Source organism: Rhinatrema bivittatum, chromosome 8, assembly GCF_901001135.1.
Source record: "Rhinatrema bivittatum chromosome 8, aRhiBiv1.1, whole genome shotgun sequence".
Taxonomy (NCBI): Eukaryota; Metazoa; Chordata; class Amphibia; order Gymnophiona; family Rhinatrematidae; genus Rhinatrema; species Rhinatrema bivittatum.
Genome location: NC_042622.1, coordinates 966,202 through 990,782, shown reverse-complemented (window position 1 = coordinate 990,782; position 24,581 = coordinate 966,202). Strand labels below are relative to the sequence as shown.

The 24,581-nt window shown below is 48.4% G+C and overlaps 1 protein-coding gene across 3 annotated transcripts in view; it reads right to left on the bottom strand.

Annotated features, from left to right (window-relative positions):
• The window catches only part of ASXL1 (ASXL transcriptional regulator 1), a 392,468-nt gene that overhangs the window by 290,645 nt on the left and 77,242 nt on the right, over positions 1–24,581 (bottom strand). For all 3 annotated transcript variants that reach the window (XM_029611257.1, XM_029611256.1, XM_029611259.1), the window contains exon 2: positions 12,244–12,326. In XM_029611257.1, the coding sequence (XP_029467117.1) occupies positions 12,244–12,326 (83 nt within the window). The remainder of the gene's footprint in view (positions 1–12,243; positions 12,327–24,581) is intronic.

The following is a 24,581-nucleotide window of genomic DNA, read 5'->3' as shown; positions in this document are numbered from 1 at the left end:
AGAAAAGAGGTTTCGGAGGAGAATCTCTTGGAATTGAGAGGAAATTGAGTTGGTAACCTCGAGATATTGTTGCACGTACCCATTGGTCTGTTGTTATTTGTAACAAATGGTAAAAGGAGGATACTAGACCTCCTACCGGAAGCTCTGGATGAGGATTGGAGAGATGGCTTCGGTCTCTGGGAAAAGCCTCAAAAGCCAGCAGCCAGTCCCGTCTGTGGCAGGGTTGAGGCCTAGCCGCCCTAGGTTGTCTGGGCTGAGCTCTTTGTTGCGGCCTAGAAGATCTGCCCCTTGATGTTGGAGGGTAATAACGCCTCTGTCGATAGAAGGGACTTCTAGGTTTTTTTCTTTGAGGCCTACGAGTTGACTGTGTAGCTGGATCCTGCGGAATTAATGAAAGTTGTCGCAGGGTTTTTGTGTGCTCTTTCAATTGAGCAACTGCATCTTGTATCTTGGAACCAAAAAGGTTATCGCCAAGACATGGGAGGTCAACTAATTTTTCTTGGACTTCAGGCCTGAAGTCCGAGGCTTTAAGCCATGCCCAACGTCTTGCACTTATTCCAGATGCAGCCACTCTGCCTATGATGGCTGTTTCAAAGCCATCATAAGCAGCACGGACCTCGTGCTTGCCCGCCTCTAGTCCTTTGTGGACAATTGCCTGGGCTGCTTCTTGATGTTGCTGTGGCAATGATGGTATAAACTCTTGCATCTGTTTCCACAGATTTCTTTGATATTGAGTCATGTATAATTGGTAAGAAGGTATTTTAGAATTTAACATGGCTCCTTGATAAACCTTCCTTCCCAGGGAATCCAAGAATCTGTGATCTTTTCCTGGGGGAGTTGAGGAATGTCTTATCCTTTTCGACTTCTTTTGTGCAGATTCTACCACCACCGATTGGTGTGGAAGCTGTGACCTTTGGTTGCCAGGAGCAGATGCACCAAATAAGTTGTGTCCATTCTTTTATTTACAGCAGGCACTGAGCATGGATGTTCCCAAAGCAGATGATGTAGGTCCAGAAGGACGTCATGGACAGGTATGGCTACCACTTGCTTTGGAGGGTCCACAAATTGGAGAACCTCCAACATTTGTTGCCTTGAATCTTCCTCTGTCACCAAGGTAAAGGGTATGGTGTCCGCCATATCCTGGATGAAATTTGTGAATGATAAATCCTCCGGTGGAGATTTCTTCCTTGGGTCTGGAGGTGAAGGGTCTGACATGAAATCTTCTGATGAAGTGTGTGTCCTTCATCCCAAGTATCGTATGGATCTTCTTGAGGAGGAGATACTGGAGAAGAAGATCTAGGCGGACGAGGAAGCCCTGAAGGACCTGGTTGTGGGTCATCGAGGGGTATCCCTTCAGGCTGTTCTTTCTGAGGCTTGGGAGGAAGAGCACAGACTACCTCGTCAAATCTCTTCATTATGAGTTGATAAGAGTGCCAGTTCTGGATGTCCTGGGTCCCCAGGTGTGATTGGCATCGATGGTATCGGGGCCGGTATCGAAGATGGCATCTGTGTGTCATCGATGGTCGTGCCGGTATCACTTTAGGCTGTGGTGCCGGCATCGGTGTAGGCACCGGCATCGACGGAATCGTCTGCATCGGTGTAGGTACCGGCATCGACGGAATCGTCGGCATCAGTGATACTACCGGCACGGTTCAGAAACCTGCATCGGCGCCGGCGCCGGAATGGGCATCTGCTCCTTAAGGGCCTGGAGCACCGCTTGCCGGATAAAATCCAACAATTCCTGCGGAACAGCTGGTGCAGGCAGAGCAGCTGAACGCGGTGGCTGTGGAGGCGTCGATTCTCCTTCCACAGAGCCCTGTGGAGGTTCGACTACTGGTGTTTCTTCGTGAGGTGAAGGCCCCGGCATCGAGGGTAGCAGTGTTTCCTGGAGTTTTAGCCGCTTAGCGGTCGGTTCCTCCGGGGAGAGAAGCGCCACTGAAGTTGATGTGTGTTGATGTTTTTGACGGTGTTCAATCACTGACCTTGTCGATGCAATTGATGTCGTTGGCGATGGTCTCCGGACCCCTCCGGATGACATTTTTTCAATATTATTCGTTTTGAGACTCCGGCCGGAGACTATTTTGTTGATGTTGAGAGAGAAGGCAAAAGCTGTAGATGGAAAAGATGTTCCATCTTCTCTTGGTGAAGTTTTCTTCCCTTCGGAGTCATCTCTGCACATTTAGGGTAGACATCATGTTTGTCCCCCAAACAAAGGACACACTCGAGGTGTGGATCTGTAATGGACATTGTCCGATTACAGATAGGACATTTTTTAAATCCGGTAGCCATTTTCAATCGACAGCCGTCAATGAAATGAGGGAAAAAATTATGAGAAAAAATTTTTTACTCAAGGAGTAAAAACAAGACTATGATTACTCACCAGCCGGTGGAAATCTGAGAGATCCCTTGTGGGAGAAAATGAATGAGAAATAACACTGAGAAAAACTCACAAGGCTCCTTGCTCCACGATGCCTACAGCAGCGCGGAAAAACGAAGACTGAAGAGAGACGCCTGTGGCAGAGAATATCATGGCATGCTGGGCATGCTCAGTGGCCTCACAGGACCAGTCAAAAGTTTCTAGAAACTTTGACAAAGTTTTCCGTACCAGGGCTCCATCAATTATGTCACCTATATGTGAGGACTAGCATCCTGCTTGTCCTGGGATGGATGGATAGATAGATAGATACTGATGAACGCTGAAAGAAACCAGCTTGGGAGCATACTAAAAGAGAAGACATCCTGGCATTTGATTAGGATGGCTTATGGAGAGAGCGCCAGTTGGAAATTGAGTCTCTTTATTCTTCAATCTTTTGGAACAATTTTTGTCCATTTTGAGGTTATCTTCAATTTCATACTTTATATGAGGCACTCAGCTCTATTACAAGTAGCCCGATACAGCTGAAGAGATTGGTCTTGCCAGTGAACTAACGGGTTTGGGAAATGTGAATTGTGTTGACAATTGAAGCTGATTGATCTAGCCACGAGGCAATAGTGATTTTTCTGACTCGCCCCTTGATAAGGTGGGAGTGAGTTCAGATTTTTAAGAATTAATCGTTTGGGGGATTTACTTGCTGTTGATCGTTCCTTTTGAAAGTTCCAGTGAAGAAGCTAAGAAGGCGAAACAAGGGCCTTGATGGGAAAGGATTTAACATAATCAGGAACACCACAGATGGGAATTGAACTACTTGTTACATTTTCTATATTTACATGATAATTGATGAATTATAAAATGGGGGATGCAATGTTACATTGCATTTTCAAATGAATGTTGGTAAAAAAGTTCTCATGTGGATATAAGAACATAAGAACATAAGAAATTGCCATGCTGGGTCAGACCAAGGGTCCATCAAGCCCAGCATCCTGTTTCCAACAGAGGCCAAAAACCAGGCCACAAGAACCTGGCAATTACCCAAACACTAAGAAGAACCCATGCTACTGATGCAATTAATAGCAGTGGCTATTCCCTAAGTATAATTGATTAATAGCCATTAATGGACTTCTCCTCCAAGAACTTATCCAAACCTTTTTTGAACCCAGCTACACTAACTGCACTAACTACCTTCTCTGGCAACAAATTCCAGAGCTTTATTGTGCGTTGAGTGAAAAAGAATTTTCTCCGATTAGTCTTAAATGTGTTACTTGCTAACTTCATGGAATGCCCCCTAGTCCTTCTATTATTCGAAAGTGTAAATAACCGAGTCACATCTACTCGTTCAAGACCTCTCATGATCTTAAAGACCTCTATCATATCCCCCCTCAGCCGTCTCTTCTCCAAGCTGAACAGCCCTAACCTCTTCAGCCTTTCCTCATAGGGGAGCTGTTCCATCCTCTTTATCATTTTGGTTGCCCTTCTCTGTACCTTCTCCATCGCAACTATATCTTTTTTGAGATGCGGCGACCAGAATTGTACACAGTATTCAAGGTGCGGTCTCACCATGGAGCGATACAGAGGCATTATGACATTTTCCGTTCTATTAACCATTCCCTTCCTAATAATTCCTAACATTCTATTTGCTTTTTTGACTGCTGCAGCAGATATGATATGATGATCAATGAAGAGATTAATTTAATTCATTATGTTTATCAACAGTGATTAAAATTGCATGGTTTAGAAGGAGACATAAGAAACATAAGAACATAAGAAATTGCCATGCTGGGTCAGACCAAGGGTCCATCAAGTCCAGCATCCTGTTTCCAATAGAGGCCAAACCAGGCCACAAGAACCTGACATTTGAGGGTCAGTTTGAGCTTAGTAGCAGCATAGAGGTAGGGGCTGTGAACAGTGATGCATTTAGTTTTTTTTTACACATTATTGAATGAGTTGTTTTATATAAAGTAACAATTGAATTATATAAAAAAATTGTGACAAATATTGGATATGAGAATGTTTTTATAAAATTTATAATTGAAGTAATAAAATTTTTTTTTACATATAACAAATGAAAAATTCCTGATTTATGGTGTTTATAACAATACAGATTGAGGTGCTTTTTTCCATTCTCCATAGGGAGTGATTTTTGTGATATATATATATGCTGTGACTTCAGTTTGCTCCGTCTCCATCCGCTGGTAGGAGTGCATAACCCACTTGTTCTGGATTCATCTGGCTGGATGCTAAGAAATGTTGAGATTACTTACCTGATAATCTCCTTTTCCTTAGTGTAGACAGATGGACTCAGAACGAATGGGTATAGTATGCTCGTGCTAGCAGTTGGAGACGGATCTGACGTCAGCACGGGTGTATATATACCCCCACAGGAAGCTTAGCAACTTAGTAATCTTCCTTGCAAAAGCTGTTATGGTTGTGTGTACTGACGCTCAGTGAAATAGTGAAACAGGATTCCCCTGACCGATTGATAGTAGCTGGAGACCGCCAGCATTCCCAACCGGAAGGCGTTGACACCCGGTAGAGTGTACGCTCTTATGGAAGCAGATGACATGGCTTACCTTGAATCGGTGAAACCCATGTACACAGGCAGCTGGGCGGGATGCTGAGTCCATCTGTCTACACTAAGGAAAAGGAGATTATCAGGTAAGTAATCTCAACATTTCCTGGCGTTTAGCCAGATGGACTCAGAAGATGTACAAAAGCTTTACTCCCAGCCTGGGCAGGAGGCTGCCTGAGGACCATGTAGTACCGCCCTCTCAAATGCTGAGTCCTCCCTGGCCTGGACATCCAGACGGTAGAACCTGGAAAAGGTATGGAGGGAGGACCACATCGCCGCTTTACAGATTTCTGCAGGCGACAGCATCCTGTATTCTGCCCAAGATGCCGCATGTGCTCTGGTAGAATGAGCCTTGACTTGTAGAGGCGGAGACTTCCCAGCCTCCACGTAAGCTGCTCTGATAACTTCTTTAATCCAGCGGGCGATGGTGGGCCGCGAGGCCGCTTCACCTTGCTTCATCCCGCTGTGCAGGACGAACAGATGGTCCGTCTTTCGTAGTTCTTGTGTCACTTCCAGATATCTGGGCAGCACTCTGCCAATGTCGAGATGGCGTAATAAACGTCCTTCTTCAGATTTCTTCAAACCCGCCGTGGTAGGCAAGGATATGGTTTGGTTAAGATGAAACCGTGAAACCACTTTAGGTAGAAAGGAGGGAACCGTCCGAAGATGGATAGCCTCAGGAGTGATTCTGAGAAAGGGATCACGGCAGGACAGTGCTTGTAGCTCTGAGATGCGGCGTGCTGAACATACAGCCAGCAAGAACACCATCTTCAAGGTTAGAGAAGGGAGAGACAGGCCCCGAAGGGGTCTGAAGGTGGATCCCGCGATGAAATCCAAAACAAGATTGAGGTTCCATAAGGGCACAGGCCACTTCAGTGGCGGACGAATATGCTTGACTCCTTTCAGGAAACGCGAAACATCTGGGTGCTTGGCAATAGTCTTGCCATCCCTCCTGGGACCGTAGCAAGACAGCGCAGCCACCTGAACCTTGATGGAGCTGAGGGAGAGACCCTTCTGAAGTCCATCTTGCAGGAAATCCAACACAATAGGGATTGTAGTCGCATGTGGATTGGTGCCATGAGTGTCGCACCATGCTTCGAATACTCTCCAGATCCTTATGTAGGTGAGGGAAGTGGAAAACTTGCGAGCTCGAAGGAGTTTATTTATCACGGGCTCCGAGTAACCGCTTTTCTTCAGTCTAGCCCTCTCAATGTAAGAGAGTCTAGCCCTCTCAATGTAAGAGAGAATTGAGCAGGATCCTTGAGGAGGCTGGGACCTTGACGTAGAAGGTCCCGGAGAGGAGGCAGGGGAAGAGGCTCCCCTGCCAGTAGTCTTCTCATGTCCACGTACCAGGGTCTTCTTGGCCAGTCTGGTGCCACTAGAAGAACTAGGCACCGGTGTTTCTGAATCTTGTGGATGATGGCGCCCAGCAGAGGCCACGGAGGAAAAGCGTATAGCAGAGTCCCTGGAGGCCATGGCTGAACCAGGGAATTGATTCCGTGTGCGAACGGGTCGCGCTTGCGGCTGAAGTATCTGGGTACTTGAGCGTTGGACTTGTCCGCCAGTAAATCCATGTCCGGAATCCCCCAGTGATCCACAATCATCTGGAAGGCTGTGGGTGACAGCTGCCACTCTCCCGGATTTAGGCTTTCTCTGCTGAGGAAGTCTGCCGTGATGTTGCCCTTCCCGGCAATGTGGACGGCGGAGATGTCCTGAAGATTCGCCTCTGCCCAAGCCATCAGTAGGGCGATCTCAAGCGATACCTGTCGGCTTCTGGTTCCGCCCTGACGATTGATGTATGCCACCATGGTGGCGTTGTCGGACATCACTCTGACTGCTCTGTTCTTCAGTCTGTGAGCAAATCGAAGGCATGCCAATCGGACTGCCCGGGCCTCTAGACGGTTGATGTTCCACGCTGACTCCTCTCTGTTCCACCGCCCTTGTGCAGTGAGTTCTTCGCAGTGTGCTCCCCAGCCGCTCAGGCTGGCATATGTGGTGAGCAGAGTCCACGTGGGGGAGGACATCTTCGACCCCCTGCTCATGTGGTTGGACTGCAACCACCACCGTAACTGGGTCCGTACTCTGGCCGGCAGAAGTAGGTGCGTGGAATAGTTCCGTAGCCGGGGGCTCCAGCGAGAGAGCAGGGAGTGCTGTAGAGGTCTCATATGGGCCCTTGCCCAAGGTACCACTTCCAGGGTGGATGCCATGAGACCGAGAACCTGCAGATAATCCCAAGCTATGGGCCGACTGGCTCCCATCAAGTACTGGATATGCTGCTGAAGTTTCAACTTTCTCTTGGCAGTGAGACTGACTGTGTCTGCCCGGGTGTCGAACTGTACTCCCAGGTATTCCAGTGACTGGGAAGGCTGTAGGCAACTCTTGCTGAGGTTGATTACCTAGCCCAAGCTTTCCAGAAGGGCGATCACTCTGTCGGTTGTCCGATGGCTCTCCTCTCGAGATTTCGCCCTGATCAGCCAGTCGTCTAGGTAGGGAAGGACCAGAATTCCTTCCCGCCTGAGTGCCGCTGCTACCACTACGACCACCTTGGTGAAGGTCCGCGGTGACGTGGCCAACCCGAAGGGCAGAGCCCGGAACTGGAAGTGGCGTCCTAGAACCTTGAAGCGTAGGTAGCGCTGATGATCCGGATGGATCGGGATATGCAGGTAGGCTTCTGACAGGTCTAAGGCCGTGAGGAATTCTCCTGGCTGTACTGCGGTCTTGACGGACCGTAGAGTTTCTATGCGAAACCTCGGGACCCGTAAGTATTGATTGACCGACTTGAGGTCCAGTACGGGCCGAAAGGTGCCCCCTTTCTTGGGTACCATGAAATAAATGGAATAGTGTCCAGAATTCACTTCCCAGGCAGGTACTGGGATGATGGCTTTCAAGGACAGGAGTCTCGCCAGGGTAGCTTCCAATGCTGCCTTCTTGTGTGTGGGACAGGAAGATTCCACAAACTTGTCCGGAGGGAGATGATGAAAGTCCAAGTCCAGATAATACCCCTCTCGGATGATGGCGAGGACCCACTGGTCCGACGTAATCTCGACCCATCTGGGGTAGAAGAGGGTTAACCTGCCCCCTATGGCTCCGTCCTCCACATGGATCGGCGGATTCTCATTGTGAGGCGCGGCCGGGACCGGAGCCCGGGCCTGCTCCCCTCTTGCGCTGCTTGGTCCGAAAGGCCTGGTTCCTGGCCTGAGGACGAGGTGCCTGGTAGCGACTCCTGTAGGGAATGAAGCGCTGGGAGCTTCTACCCCTGGAGGGCCTTGGAAAGGCGCGCTGATTCCTCCTGAACCGATCTTCCGGCAGTCGAGGTACTGGAGAAGCGCCCCATGTGCTGGCCAGTTTATCAAGGTCGCTGCCAAAAAGGAAAGAGCGGTGAGGCGTGTCTTTGAAGGTGCATTAGCTGACCATTTCCGGATCCAGAGCTGCCTCCTGGCAGCTACGGAGGATGAGATCCCCTTGGCTGTTGTTCGGACTAGGTCTGATGCAGCATCCGTGAGGAACGAGAGAGCGGACTCCATGTCTGCTGCTGGAGCGTTGTTCCTGACCTGTGACAAACAGGCACGCGTCACCACTGTGCAGCAGGTTGCGATCCGCAAAGATAGAGCTGCCACCTCAAAAGTCTGTTTCAGAATGGTGTCCAGTCGCCGGTCATGAGGCTCCTTGAGGGCCGCCCCCCCTTCAACTGGAATGGTAGTGCGCTTGACCACAGCGCTAATCAAGGCGTCCACCTGAGGGCACGCCAGCAGCTCCTGGATAGCCGGCGCCAGTGGGTACATGCCCGTCAGGGCCCGACCCCCTTTGAATGCGGCTGCTGGTGCAGCCCATTCTAAATCTATCAGTTGTTGTGCTGCTTGCAAGAATGGAAAATGGCGGGCTGTAGGACGAAGACCTTCCAGCAGGGGGTTCTGCGCAGAGGGCACTGTAGCGCTGGGACCTGTAATATCCAACTCCGCCAGGCACTGGGACACCAGGTCCGAGAGATCCTCCTTAGGGAAGAACTGCCTCATGGTTCTATATGGCTCAATCCCTGGGGGAAGTTCCCCCTCGTCCGGGAGTTCAGACTCGTCCAGTGAAACCTCCTGGTCTGACTGATCTGGACTGTCCAGCGGCGGGAGGTCCCGCTCACGATAAGGGCATGAGGGTCCAGGAACAGGATCCACGGGAGCCGCCACCGCAGCGGCCGCCGCAGTCGCAGGCACCGCAGGGACCGCAGAAACAGCAGAAACAACTGGAACCGCAGGGCCTGGATGGGAAGCCGTTTGCATCTGTACAAAGGCATGAATCCCCTTAAAGAGATCCACCCAGGAAATTGAAGCAGCCTCTAATCGCCGGGGTACAAGATCCCCCGGGATTCCCGATTGGTCGAGACTGACCGCTAAATCCGGGGTAGCCCCTGGGGAATTGTCAGCAAATCGTGGCTGAGACTGGTCCTGGCCCGAGGGTCCCACTGCCTCCTCACATTGGGCACAAAGGGAGTCTGGCTCTTCACTGTGCGTGGCTCTAAGCTGGCATGCGGAGCAGAAGCCGAGAGCTTTAATGCCGGAGGCAGGAGGCGCCCCCGCTGAAGACGCTGAGGCTTTCTGTTCCATTGAATAATATGCGGCAGCAATATGCGCGCTTAGCACATCAGGCGCTTAGTACTAATCGGCGGCAGCAATATGCGCTTAATACAACAGGCGCACAATAATAATATGCGGCAGCAATATGCGCTTAATACAACAAGCGCACAATAATAATATGCGGCAGCAATATACGCTTAATACAACAGGCGCACAATAATAATATGCGGCAGCAATATGCGCGGAATACAACAGGCGCACAATAATAATATGCGGCAGCAATATGCGCTTAATACAACAGGCGCACAATAATGCAATATGCAATATACGCTCAATGGTATGCAATATGCTCTCAGCAATAAGCGGTTAGCAATACACGCTCAATGGTATGCAATATGCTCTCAGCAATAAGCGGTTAGCAATACTCGCTCAATGTCATTCAATATGCTCTCCGCAATAAGCGGTTAGCAATACTCGCTCAATGTCATTCAATATGCTCTCCGCAATAAGCGGTTAGCAATACTCGCTCAATGTCATTCAATATGCTCTCAGCAATAGGCGGTTAGCAATACACGCTCAATGGTATTCAATATGCTCTCAGCAATAAGCGGTTAGCAATACACGCTCAATGTCATTCAATATGCTCTCCGCAATAAGCGGTTAGCAATATACGCACAAGGAGGAATAGAATATGCGCCTATTACAGGCGCTCAATACCTGAACAAGGCCACAAAATGGCGCCCTCCACGGCGTGCCTCGGTTCCTCGGAGACCAGAAGTAAAAGCCGTACACCTTACCTGATCCTCGGCGCTTCCCGGCTGGAACCCGGGCGGTCTCCGGCTGTGGTGGGAGAGGGGAAATACCTTCACCGCTGCGTTTGAGGATATGCACCCGCTGCCTCGTCCACGCCGGGACCGAGGCGCCTCGTAAGCCTCACCCGAACCTCGCCAGGGGGCTGTGTCCCTGCCGCGATTCGGCCACCGGACCGAGGACTTAAACCTCCGGGGGATCACGGAAATCACCCCGGGAAACTCTACTGGGGGAGGGACCTTAGGGTATCACCGCAGGAGTGCGGGGCTCTATGCTGTAGAAGTTGTTAGAAAAAAAGAAAAGTAGAAAGTAGATTTGGAAAACACGCTCCGCAAGTGTGCAGGCTCTCCAAACTGCTTTGGAGACGGAAATTACTAAGTTGCTACGCTTCCTGTGGGGGTATATATACACCCGTGCTGACGTCAGATCCGTCTCCAACTGCTAGCACGAGCATACTATACCCATTCGTTCTGAGTCCATCTGGCTACACGCCAGGAAACATGCATTTATAATCCTATTCATGCTTGTTCCAGGGCTGTTTCAAATTCTGCTCAAAATCTAGGAACAAGACCAAAAATTCTTACAAAACAAATGAACTAGTTCAACTCTGTACTGGCTGCTAGACAAGCTCAGCACAGTCTAGGCCCCTGAACAGTTGCATAGGGGAGGTGATGAGGACGACCCTACAAATTAGATAAAAATGTCTCCTCTTTCTGTCCCACTCCCAGTTGCTCTCTATGCTCCTCCTCTGGTCTCAGTTTTCCCACAACCATCTCCTCCCTCAATATGCATCCTTGTGTTCCCCCTTTTTCTCCGGTCCCAGCTTGTTACAGCATCTTTTGTAACCCACTGCGTTATCTTCTTTATCTTTCCCACCCTTCCAACTCTTCCTCTTTGTGCCCCTTCTCATTCACTAACTCCTCTAATGCGTCTTAGAAGTTACTGGATCACAACTCCTACTCTTGAAAATATTAAAAATAAAAGTTGATAGATTTAAAGATAAGTGGCACTGTTCTACTCTGGTTATCTAATTACATATACATTAAGAATAATTTAAAAACTACAAGTTAAAAAAATCAAGGCACAAAATACAATTGAAAATAAACTTTTGCTTTTGTTGTCCATGCTTTCCTCATTGTACTGTTTTATCCTTCTCCATATTTATCTTCTGATTACTTTCTCATTTTTCTTTCTATCACCTCTCCTAACTCTGACATTTCTTCCTACTTTACTTTTCATTCCTCTTTTCTATTTCTTTCTATCCCATTTTCACCTCTCCATCTCTTGCCACATTTTCCATGCCCCTCACCCTATTTCCCTTTCCAATATCTTTCTCACAGCTCTCACCTATGCTGCCCTTTTCTAGTCTCACCTCCATCTCTCCCTCTCTTCATTAGACCCATCTTCCACTTACTCTCTCCTTTCAGTTTCCCCAACCCACTACTCTGTTCCCCCTCCTTTACTCTTTCATCATAACCCTTATCCAGCCCACACCCACTTTAATCCTTCTCCTCCCCCACCCCTTCATGCTCTGCCTTCTCTATCCCCTGCATACCCTTATCTCCTCACCCACTCTCAGGCTTCTCCTCCTCTTCAGATGTTCCCTGTTAGTCTGCCTTCTCCCACTCCCCCACGGCCCCTACATTATTCTTTCAGCCTTTACCCCTTTGCCAGCAAGCATCCCCTTGCTTTCCCTTCCTCCAGCACTATACTCTCTCACTCTGCCTTCCCCTCCCGGATGAGGAAAGCTGTTTTTCCTTCTAAATGGAGGCCCAGGAATCATTTTTCAGCCTTCTTGCTCAATGCCCCATAGTGAACTGGTGCTCAAGATTTCAGCAGCCTGGCTTACCCCCACAAAATACCTATCCAATTTATCATGCAAGCATCCATGCCACTGTCTTACAAAAAGCACAAACACCTGCCTCATTTCCTTCAGTCCTTCTGCTTCTATAACTTGCAAAATCTGTTTTGGGGTCATGGGAGCATCAGAGTAATTTTCCAGCACCTAAAGGAGAATAAAAATAAAAGAAATAAGGGAGTTATTCCATCACAAGCTGAAAAGTCAAAACCAAAAATGTCACTAAATTCAGCCTGTTATAGCATGTACAACAGAAAGTGCAAAAAATGCAAGCAATATAATCTGACTTAAAAAAGCAGACTTTTCCACTTTACATATTATTCAGAAAACATTTTATAGTAATTTGCAATATTTATTGTGTGTTTATGTAACTGCTCCAAACGAATCTCTGAAACCCCTCAAATGTTATATTGTCAAGTTTGGCTACTATTGGCGCTAACCCTCCAGCTGTTGCTATTGTGCTTCTTGTATCTGCATATAAAAATATCTATTCATTTTAATTAAAATAGAACTTAATTATCTCTAGGTATGCAAGTCATTCATTACATATAGTCCTCTGATTTAGCTGAAATAGTTTGGGATTATGCTGTTTTTTTTCTTTTACCAGAGTTACTGACCAGAAGTTTATTTCCTAGCCTCAAGTCTTGATCCAAAGAGTTCAGAAATAATCTTAAGATGATACCACAATAGTTAGCACTTGTAACAATCCCAATTGTATATATAATCAGTTTGTGACTGATAAAAGAATCTCCAGAAGAAAAGTCATTTCACCACTAAAAAGGTGGTCTCAGACTGATCATGAAGATGTTTAAGAACCTCCTCTAAACCATGGCGAGGCTGCAGTATCTCCTCCCCTGTGTCAGACTGAATGAAAGGCTTTAGTTTCTGCACACTCTTGTAGAGATATTGCATCATTTAAAACTGGTGCTGTTCTGTTCTAGAGCAGACCACAGCACTGAGCCATGAAAAACTTTGCAGGTGAAGTCTAAGATTTTGTGGCTCTGCCGGGTGGTGCATTTGAATGGCGTCTAGATTTCTTAGCCTTTTTCATTGTGGGCTCCCCAACAACTGAGGCATGAGGTAACTGCACTATACCATAGTCTGGGGATTTTTTTTAGACAAAACATGAAGTCTAGTTTCCTAGCCACTGGTAATCCGGAAAAGGGAGGGGACTCCCATGTCTTCATTAGAACCGCATCTAATACGGCATGTGAAGGCAGGGCCCATGGGCTCCACAGAAATATCCAGAATGTTTAGGATGCCTAACACCTCAGAGCATAGGCCTGGTATTTTATGAGCTTCCATATTCAAGATGGTTCCGACCTTCTCCACAAATCTGGAATAGGTTAGATCTTCCAGTGCAGAGGTGTGCTCAGGAGATTCTTCCAGAGAGGTTCCAGAAGGGGTTAATAAACATGTGGATAAAGGTGAACCGGTAGATGTAGTGTATTTGGATTTTCAGAAGGCGTTTGACAAAGTCCCTCATGAGAGGCTTCTACGAAAACTAAAAAGTCATGGGATAGGAGGCGATGTCCTTTCGTGGATTACAAACTGGTTAAAAGACAGGAAACAGAGAGTAGGATTAAATGGTCAATATTCTCAGTGGAAAAGGGTAAACAGTGGAGTACCTCAGGGATCTGTATTGGGACCGGTGCTTTTCAATATATATATAAATGATCTGGAAAGGAATACGACGAGTGAGGTTATCAAATTTGCGGATGATACAAAATTATTCAGAGTAGTTAAATCACATGCAGACTGTGATACATTACAGGAGGACCTTGCAAGACTGGAAGATTGGGCATCCAAATGGCAGATGAAATTTAATGTGGACAAGTGCAAGGTGATGCACATAGGGAAAAATAACCCTTGCTGTAGTTACACGATGTTAGATTCCATGTTAGGAGCTACCACCCAGGAAAAAGATCTAGGCATCATAGTGGATAATACTTTAAAATCGTCGGCTCAGTGTGCTGCAGCAGTCAAAAAAGCAAATAGAATGTTAGGAATTATTAGGAAGGGAATGGTTAATAGAACGGAAAATGTCATAATGCCTCTGTATCGCTCCATGGTGAGACCGCACCTTGAATACTGTGTACAATTCTGGTCGCCGCATCTCAAAAAAGATATAGTTGCGATGGAGAAGGTACAGAGAAGGGCAACCAAAATGATAAAGAGGATGGAACAGCTCCCCTATGAGGAAAGGCTGAAGAGGTTAGGGCTGTTCAGCTTGGAGAAGAGACGGCTGAGGGGGGATATGATAGAGGTCTTTAAGATCATGAGAGGTCTTGAACGAGTAGATGTGACTCGGTTATTTACACTTTCGAATAATAGAAGGACTAGGGGGCATTCCATGAAGTTAGCAAGTAACACATTTTTTTTTTTTTTTTTTATTAACAGTTTTTTATTGCTGTTATAGATAAGTGATAACAGGAAAAACATGTACAAGCAGAACAGCATATTTTCTAGTAAGCATCACTAAATAACACACTATAATATAAGAAAACTCCAAAGTGTTCCAAGTTATTCCCCCGCCCCCCACCCTCCCCGCATGCTATGTGTTGGCAATAGAACTCTGAGCAGTCAAGAAGTCATCTCTCCATACAGCACATTCACCGTCAGCATGGTAGTAAACGATTCGATTAAACCTAAAACTGAAAAGTCAGCCTATGATTAGGTCGTGAAAGTCAAAGGTCTCCAATATATGTAAGGACCCCAAACTTGGTTGAATTTGGCAAGGCGGTGGTGCTTCAAAGCCGTGAGACGATAAAGAGTACAGGCCCTATCCAGGCGTTGTAAAAGTTCCTCCGATGTGGGGGGATGAGTACGTTTCCAATGGTAAGCAATCTCCATTTTAGTAGCCGTGCAAACCTGTTGCATGAAGGTTTGAGCCGGAACCGGGAGTCATCCGTAAAAAATAGGAGCGCTTGTGCCACGGTCAGGGCACAAGGAGCTTGGAAGAGTTCAGACAGTAACCGGGATACATAAGACCAAAGAGGCTGAATGAATTCACAGTCCCACCACATGTGTATATATGTTCCAATTTGACGACAATTGCGCCAGCAGTGGGGATCCACTCTGGGGTAGCAGCGGTGTAGTCTAGTTGGAGTCAAATGCCAGCAAGTAACACATTTAAGACTAATCGGAGAAAATTCTTTTTCACTCAACGCACAATAAAGCTCTGGAATTTGTTGCCAGAGAAGGTAGTTAGTGCAGTTAGTGTAGCTGGGTTCAAAAAAGGTTTGGATAAGTTCTTGGAGGAGAAGTCCATTAATGGCTATTAATCAATTATACTTAGGGAATAGCCACTGCTATTAATTGCATCAGTAGCATGGGTTCTTCTTAGTGTTTGGGTAATTGCCAGGTTCTTGTGGCCTGGTTTTTGGCCTCTGTTGGAAACAGGATGCTGGGCTTGATGGACCCTTGGTCTGTCCCAGCATGGCAATTTCTTATGTTCTTATGTTCTTATGAGGTGGATGGAATCCCCGTTGAGCTGCTTGGTGAATCCACTGGTGATTTGTCTAATGGAACCTCAGATCACGGTGAAGGAAGCAGGCAGTGTTCTGCTTCTGGGTCAAGTAAAGGAAGAAGATCTTCCAACGGTGGAGATCTCGGACTTTCATGGGAAAGGGTTGTAGGTTTTTGAGGGCATGACAGCCTCCTTGATTTTGATGGAGGATGTGAAGATGGTGCATGCATCTGAGGTTGCAAAGAAGAGAAGAAATTCCTGAGGACAGATGAAGTTTGCTCCAAATGACTGGTTGGACCAGAAGCCCGGGAATAAAGGGGGCACCCCTTCCTGCGGGACCAAGCTGCGTTCATGAGCTCCTGTGCGAAGAGGAGAAATGGATGAAAGATCCATTGGGCAATTCTGAGGCAGTATGGCTGCCATCAGGATGAAGGAAGGTGCAGGCCTGAATAGAAGAAAAGGTGAGGATTCATCTTCGAAGCAGCTATTTTGAGAGGCCAGAGAAGACCAGTTTTCCCACTCTGTGAAGAGCCCAAGGAAGCATTGGAGTGCGCTCGAGGGGGTGACAGGGATGACGAATCATGGTCAGAAAAAGTATCCCCTTTTGGTCCCACATGGCTTGAGAGATCTGATGTAGCAGTGCTCCTCTTGTGGTTCTTTGCCTTTTATCAGAGCTTGTGAACCCTCTTAATGCCTGCTGCGGTATCAGGCATTTGGAATTCTCCAACGTCTTGCCCTCCTTGTGAGTAAGAACATAAGAACATGCCTTGCTGGGTCAGACCAAGGGTCCATCAAGCCCAGCATCCTGTTTCCAACAGTGGCCAATCCAGGCCATAAGAACTTGGCAAGTACCCAAAAATTAAGTCTATTCCATGGTACTGTTGCTAGTAATAGCAGTGGCTATTTTCTAAGTCAACTTAATTAATAGCAGGTAATGGACTTCTCCTCCAAGAACTTATCCAATCCCTTTTTAAACACAGCTATACTAACTGCACTAACCACATCCTCTGGCAACAAATTCCAGAGTTTAATTGTGCATTGAGTGAACAAGAACTTTCTCTGATTAGTTTTAAATGTGCCACATGTAACTTCATGCAGTGCTTCCTAGTCTATTATCTGAAAGAGTAAATAACCAATTCACATCTACCCGTTCTAGACCTCTCATGATTTTAAACACCTCTATCATATCCCCCCCTCAGCCGTCTCTTCTCCAAGCTGAAAAATCCTAAACTCTTTAGTCTTTCCTCATAGTGGAGCTGTTCCATTCCCCTTATCATTTTGGTCGCCCTTCTCTGTACCTTCTCAATCGCAATTATATCTTTTTTGAGATGCGGCAACCAGGAATGTACACAGTATGGTACCATGGAGCGACACAGAGGCATTATGACATTTTCTGTTTTATTCAACATTCCCTTTCTAATAATTCCCAACATTCTGTTTGCTTTTTTGACTGCCGCAGCACACTGAACCGATGATTTCAATGTGTTATCCACTATGACGCCTAGATCTCTTTCTTGGGTGGTAGCACCTAATATGGAACTAACATTGTGTAACCATAGCATGGGTTATTTTTCCCTATATGCATCACCTTGCACTTGTCCACATTAAATTTCATCTGCCATTTGGATGCCCAATTTTCCAGTCTCACAAGGTCTTCCTCCAATTTATCACAATCTGCTTGTGATTTAACTACTCTGAACAATTTTGTGTCATCTGCAAATTTGATTACCTCACTTGTCGAATTTCTTTCCAGATCATTTATAAATATATTGAAAAGTAAGGGTCCCAATACAGATCCCTTAGGCAATCCACTGTCCACTCCCTTCCACTGAGAAAATTGTCCATTTAACCCTACTCCATTTCCTGTCTTTTAGCCAGTTTGTAATCCACGAAAGGCCATCACCACCTATCCCATGACTTTTTACTTTTCCTAGAAGCCTCTCATGAGGAACCTTTCTCAAACACCTTCTGAAAATCCAAGTGCACTACATCTACTGGTTCACCTTTATCTACATGTTTATTAACTCCTTCAAAAAAGTGAAGCAGATTTGTGAGGCAAGACTTGCCTTGGGTAAAGCCATGCTGAATTTGTTCCATTAAACCATGACTTTCTATGTGTTCTGTGATTTTGATGTTTAGAACACTTTCCACTATTTTTCCTGGCACTGAAGTCAGGCTAACCGGTCCGTAGTTTCCCGGATCGCCCCTGAAGCCCTCTTTAAATATTGGGGTTACAATGGCTATCCTCCAGTCTTCAGGTACAATGGAGAAATTACTTACCTGATAATTTTGTTTTCCTTAGTGTAGAGAGATGGACTCAGGACCAATGGGTATAGTGTATTTCTGCTAGCAGTTGGAGACGGATCAGATTTCAATCTGATGTCAGCCCCTAGTACATATACCCCTGCAGGAAGTGCAGCTCTTCAGTATTCTCCTCGAAAAGCATTGTGGATATATGTGTGACTGACTGATTAACTTAATAATTTGGTTAACTTGAATAACTTCATAACTTGGTTAAAATGTTCAAACTTGATTAACTTGATTAACTTGAACTGGTTGATTGACTATAGCTGGAGACCGCCAGTGTACTCAACTGGAAAGCGCCGACACCCGGATGGGTGGATACCCTAGGTAAATGAAAACATGGCTTACCCTTGAATTATTTGAAAGACCATGCGTAACGGCAGCCAAGGGTGGGATGCCGAGTCCATCTGTCTACACTAAGGAAAACGAAATTATCAGGTAAGTAATTTCTCCATTTCCTAGCGTGTAGCAGATGGACTCAGGACCAATGGGATGTATAAAAGCTACTCCCGAACCGGGTGGGAGGCTGCCCGTGGTCCACTTAGTATTGCCCTTGCAAATGCCGTGTCCTCCTGAGCCTGAACGTCCAGACGGTAGAATCTGGAGAAAGTATGGATGGAGGACCATGTAGCCGCCCTGCAGATCTCGGCAGGTGACAGCATTCTAGTTTCTGCCCAGGGAACTGCCTGGGCTCTGGTGGAATGGGCCTTGACCTGTAGAGGTGGTGGTTTTCCCGCTCCTACGTAGGCCGCCTTGATGACTTCTTTGATCCAGCGAGCAATGGTTGCCCGTGAGGTCGCTTCCCCTTGCTTCTTCCCGCTGTGCAGGACGAACAGGTGGTCCGTCTTTCGTCCCGGTTCTGACATTTCCAGGAATCTGGATAGTAGTCTACCGATGTCGAGATGGCGTAAAGACCGGCCTTCTTCAGACTTCTTCAAACCTTCCATCGTTGGTAATGAAATGGTTTGGGTGAGGTGGAGGTGTGAGACCACTTTGGGGAGGAAGGAGGGGACGTGCGTAGATGGATGGTCCCCGGGGTGATTCTGAGAAATGGATCACGGCAGGTCAGTGCTTGTAGCTCTGAAATGCGGCGGGCCGAGCATACGGCCAGCAAGAACACCATCTTTAGGGTTAGTAGACAGAGAGACAGGCCTCGGAGGGGTCTGAAGGCGGGTCCCGCTAGGAATTCCATGACGAGGTTGAGGTTCCACTGGTGCACTGGTCACCTTAGTGGTGGGCGAATGTGTTTGAGCCCTTTCAGGAATCTTGATATGTCTGGATGCGTGGCTATGCTGTCGCCCTTGTTCCTGGGGCCGTAGCATGACAGCACTGCCATCTGTACCTTGATTGAGTTGAGGGACAGGCCCTGCTGGAGTCCATTCTGTAAGAATTCCAAAATTATGGGGACTTTAGAGGAGTGTGGTTCGATGTTGTGATCTTCGCACCAGGCATCAAATACTCTCCAGATCCTTATATATGTTAGCGATGTGGAGAACTTGCGTGCTCGGAGTAGGGTGTCTATTACTGCCCCCCGAGTATCCCCTCTTCCTCAGTCGGCCCTCTCAATGGCCAGACTGTAAGAGAGAATTGAGCTGGATCCTCGTGAAGGATGGGACCTTGTTGTAGTAGGTCCCTGTGTGGGGGCAGGGGTAGAGGGTCCCCTGCCAGTAGTCTTCTCATGTCTGCGTACCAGGGTCTTCTTGGCCAGTCCGGGGCCACCAGAAGAACTAGACCTCTGCGTTGCTGAGCCTTGTTAATGATTGCGCCCAGCAGGGGCCATGGGGAAAATGCGTATAGGAGGGCCCCCGGTGGCCAGGTCTGTACCAGGGCGTCGATTCCTTGGGACTGCGGATCTCGCCTGCGATGGAAGTATCTGGGTACTTGGGCGTTGGATCTGGGGTCCCCCACTGATCATCAGGGGGGCTATTTCTAAGGATACCTGTTGGCTTCTGGTTCCGCCCTGCCTGTTGATGTAGTCCACCGTGGAGGCGTTGTCAGACATCACTCTGACCGCTTTGTTTCGACGTCTGTGGGCAAACCGCAGGCAGGCTAGCCGGACTGCCCGTGCCTCTAGTCCTTGGGCGGTTAGCTCTTCGCAGTGTGCTCCCCATCCGTGTAGGCTGGCATCTGTGGTGAGCAGGGTCCAGGTCGGGGAGGATATTCTAGATCCCCGGCTCATGTGGTTGGACTGTAGCCACTACCTTAGCTGGGTCCGAAATGTGGTCGGTAGAGGTAGATGTACGGTGTAGTTCTGGGATCGTGGACTCCACCGTGATAGGAGTGAGCGCTGCAAGGGTCTCATGTGGGCACGCGCCCATGGTACCACTTCACATGTGGATGCCATTAGACCGAGGACTTGTAGGTAATCCCATGCTGTAGGCCGGGTGGCGCTCAGCAGGGTTTGGAGGCGGTCCCGCAGCTTTGATCTCCTTGTGGGGGTCAGACTGACCTTGTCCTCCTGGGTGTTGAATCTGACTCCTAGGTATTCCAGCGACTGCGATGGCTGTAGGGAGCTCTTGTTTGTATTGACTACCCATCTTAGGCTTTCCAGTAGAGTTATGACTCTGTTGGTTGCTCGGTGGCTCTCCTCCGGTGATTTTGCTCTGTTCAGTCAGTCGTCCAGGTAAGGATGAACAAGGATTCCCTCCTTCCTGAGTGTCGCCGTTACCACTACTATTACCTTGGTGAAGGTCCGCGGTGCAGTGGCTAACCCGAAAGGTAGTGCCCGGAATTGATAGTGATGATTCAGGACCTTGAAGCGTAGGTAGCGCTGGTGTTCCTGATGGATTGGGATGTGCAAGTAGACTTCCGACAGATCCAGGGATGTGAGGTATTTTCCTGGCTGTATTGCACGTATAACTGACCGCAGGGTTTCCGTTCGGAATCTTGAGACCCTTAGGTGTCGGATCACCGACTTGAGGTCCAGGATGGGTCTGAAGGTACCCCCTTTCTTGGGTACGATGAAATAAATGGAGTAATGCCCGGAAGTTATTTCCCGTGCTGGTACTTGGGTTATGGCCTCAATGGTCAGGAGTCTGGACAGAGTAGCTTCCACTGCCGCCCTCTTGAGGGGGTCGTGGCAGGGAGATTCCACGAACTTGTCCGGAGGGGTTCGAAGGAAGTCCAGGTAGTACCCTTCTCTGATGACGGCTAGGACCCACTTGTCCGAAGTTATCTCGACCCATCTGCGGTAGAATAGGGTTAGTCTGCCCCCTATGGCTTCTTCCCTTGGATGGGTCGGCTGAATCTCATTGTGGGGTGCGGCTGGGGCCTGGACCCGAGCTGGTTCCCCTCTTGCTGTGTTTGTTTCGAAAGGACTGGTTCCTGCCCGTAGGGCGGGGCGCTTTGGTAGTTGTTCCTGTAAGGGTTGAAGCGCTGTGAGCTTCTGCCTCTGGAGGGCCTGGGAAAGGAACGCTGGTTTCTCTCTGTCTTGTCTTCTGGTAGACGAGGTACTGGAGAGTCGCCCCATCTGTTAGCCAGCTTCTCTAGTTCGCTGACTAACAGGAGGGATCCCCTGAAGGGCATTCTTGTGAGGCTTGTCTTGGAGGAGGCGTTAGCCGACCGGTTTCGCAGCCAGAGTTGTCTCCTGGCTGCCACTGTGGATGACACTCCCCTGGCTGCCGTGCATACTAGATCAGAGGCAGCGTCAGTGAGGAACGAAAGTGCTGGTTCCATGTCTTCCCCCGGGGAGTTGTTCCTGGCTTGGGATAAACAGGAACGTGTCACCATGGTACAGCAGGTCGCAATTTGTAGAAACATGGTGCCACCTCAAAGACTGTTTCAGTATGGCTTCCAGGCGTCGGTCGTGTGCATCCTTGAGGGCCGCTCCTCCTTCCGCTGGTATGGTGGTGCGCTTAGCGACCACGCAAACTATGGCGTCCACCTTGGGGCACGCCAGAAGCTCCTTGGATGGGTCCAGGGGGTACATGGCCGAAAGGCTCTACCCCCTTTGAATGAGGATTCCGGCACATTCCACTCCAGGTCAATTAGCTGTTGTGCCGCCTATAAGAGGGGAAAATGGTGGGACGTCTGTCGAAGGCCCTCCAGAAGGGGGCTCGTTCTAGGTTCCTCTGGGGTGCCTTGGCCCGGGATGGCGAGTTCCGACAGGCATTGAGATACCAGGTCCGGAAGCTCATCCTTTGAGAAGAAGCGTCTCATGGTTCGATGCTGCTCCGTTCCCGAGGGGAGTTCTCCCTCCTCTAAGGGCTCGACTTCTTCCTCGGAGAGATCCGTGTCCCCATAGGTGGGGCTTCTGGGCGGTGGGAGCCTGTGCCTAGGCCTCGAGGGTCCTGGGGCATGAGGGTCTTCCGGTGCATATGGATGGCCGGCCAGGGGTTCAGTCTGCACCTTGACAAAGGCGTGAATCCCTTTAAATAACTCCACCCAGGAGATAGATGCCGGGTCTAAGTTGAGGGGCGCCGGTTCCCTGGGGGTCCCCGTCTGTGGTATTTATTTATTTATTTAAAAATCTTCTATACCGATGTTAGTCGAAACATCACCTCGGTTTACATGGAACAAATGCAACGGAAATTACAAGTAACAGGGGAAGGGTAAGGGTAAGGGGTACAAAAAACCATAAGGAGAGCAGAGAAGCATAGGAACAAATAACAAGTGAACTATAATGTCATAAGAACAAGGTCATAGTCAAATTCAGGTCATGATCCATCACAATTCAATATTCACTGGGATTCACTGGGGCCAGCTATGTCCGGGGTGCCCCCTGAGGAGCTAGCACTGGGACTGGGGTGGGACTGGCCCTGGCCTGGATCTCCCAGGGCCTCCTCACAGTGTGCACACAGGGTGTCCGCTTCCTCGCTCTGTGCAGCTCTGATGTGGCATGCAGGGCAGAGGCCTTGGGCTTTTATGCCTATTTCTGGAGTTGCCGCTTTTGTGGACCCGTAAGCTCTTATGTGCTCCATTGCATCTGGTATATGCGCGCCGGTATGCTCCAAGCCGTAGGTATGCATCTTGTACTGTGCGCGAAGCTTATGCGCAGAAGTCTTAATGTGCACCCAAATTTTGAGCGCCTATAATGCGCGCCCAACTATCAGCGCCTACAATATGCGCCCAATTTTGTGCACCTATAATGCGCGCCCAAAAAATCGGCGCCTATAATACGCGCCCAATTATTGGGCGCCTAGCTTAAAATATGCGCCCAGCTATTTTCAGGCGCCTATAATATGCGCTTAGCTGAATTTGTGCGCTCGATTGGGCGACAGGCGGCGAAGAAGGCCAAGATGGCGACGGCGAGCGTGCGGGCAATATGGCGACCTCCTTGGAGGGTCTCCACGTGGGCAGACCCTGCTCCTCCTCGATCTTCGGAGACTGGTTAAATAGAAGATGTACGCCTTACCTGGTCTTCGGCGTTTCCCGGTTTCGACCCGGGCGGTCTCCGGCTGCGGGGGGAGAGGGTAAATACCTTCACCGCCGCGCTCGAGGCGGTGCACTTGCTGCCTCTCAGCCGCGCCCGAACTCCTCGCCGCGATTCGGCTCCGGACCGAGGCTGCCTCTATGCCGCGCCCAAACCCTTCTCGCTCGGGGGCTAGGTCCCTGCCGCGATTCGGCCACCGGACCGAGGCTCTTACCTCCGAGGGACCACGGAAATCACCTCGGGAAACTGAAATGGGTGAGGGACCCGAGGGTATCGCCGCAGGAGTGCAGGGCTCGTCTTCAGGTAGGTTTTGTTCTTTAAATTTGTTCTAACGCTCGGCGAGCGTGAAGATAGCTCTTAACTGCTTTGGAGACGGAAAATACTGAGATTCTGCACTTCCTGCAGGGGTATATGTACTAGGTGCTGACGTCAGATTGAAATCTGATCCGTCTCCAACTGCTAGCACGAGTACACTATGCACGAGTACACTATACCCATTGGTCCTGAGTCCATCTGCTACACGCTAGGAAATCAGTATCCAGGTCCAATTTGGGGTCAGAAGAGAAGTCAGAGTATGTAGCAGCGGTCAGTACCAGGAGGCAGGCAGAGAGATGGACAAGACACAGGAACAAGACACAGGCTAGGACAGATAAGGCAAGGTAACAGAGAAGTAACGCAGATCAAGAAAGCAATGAGGCAATGTATGAAGGTAACAAAAGGCAAGACAAGGCAAACAGTATAGAGCAGGGGTGGGCACTTCCGGTCCTCGAGGGCCACAAACCAGTCTGGTTTTCAGGATATCCCTAATGAATATGCATGAGAGAGATTTGCATGCACTCTGCCTCAGTTGTATGCAAATCTATGTCATGCATATTCATTAGGATATTCTAAAACCTCGACAGGTTTGTGGCCCTCGAGGACTGGAATTGCCCACCCCTGGCATAGAGGAAGTAGCAAAATGCATTGCAATGCAGAACCTGCTGTGGAGGCAATTGCTTGTAGTCTGACTAGGCGCCATGTGCTTGGAATAGTCTTCCTGAACTGGTGCATCATACTTCCTCTCTCGCCATGTCTAAATCCCATCTACAGTCCCACTTTTTTGAAGTTGCTTTTAAATCTTAGGCCTGATTGTCTGATTTTAGCCTTAACTAACTTTCCCTTTTTTTAATTTTTTTTTAAATTTATTTTCAAAATTTCACACAATTTACATGAAATATTTTCAAAAGAACATGGTACATATATCCATATATCAAACCAA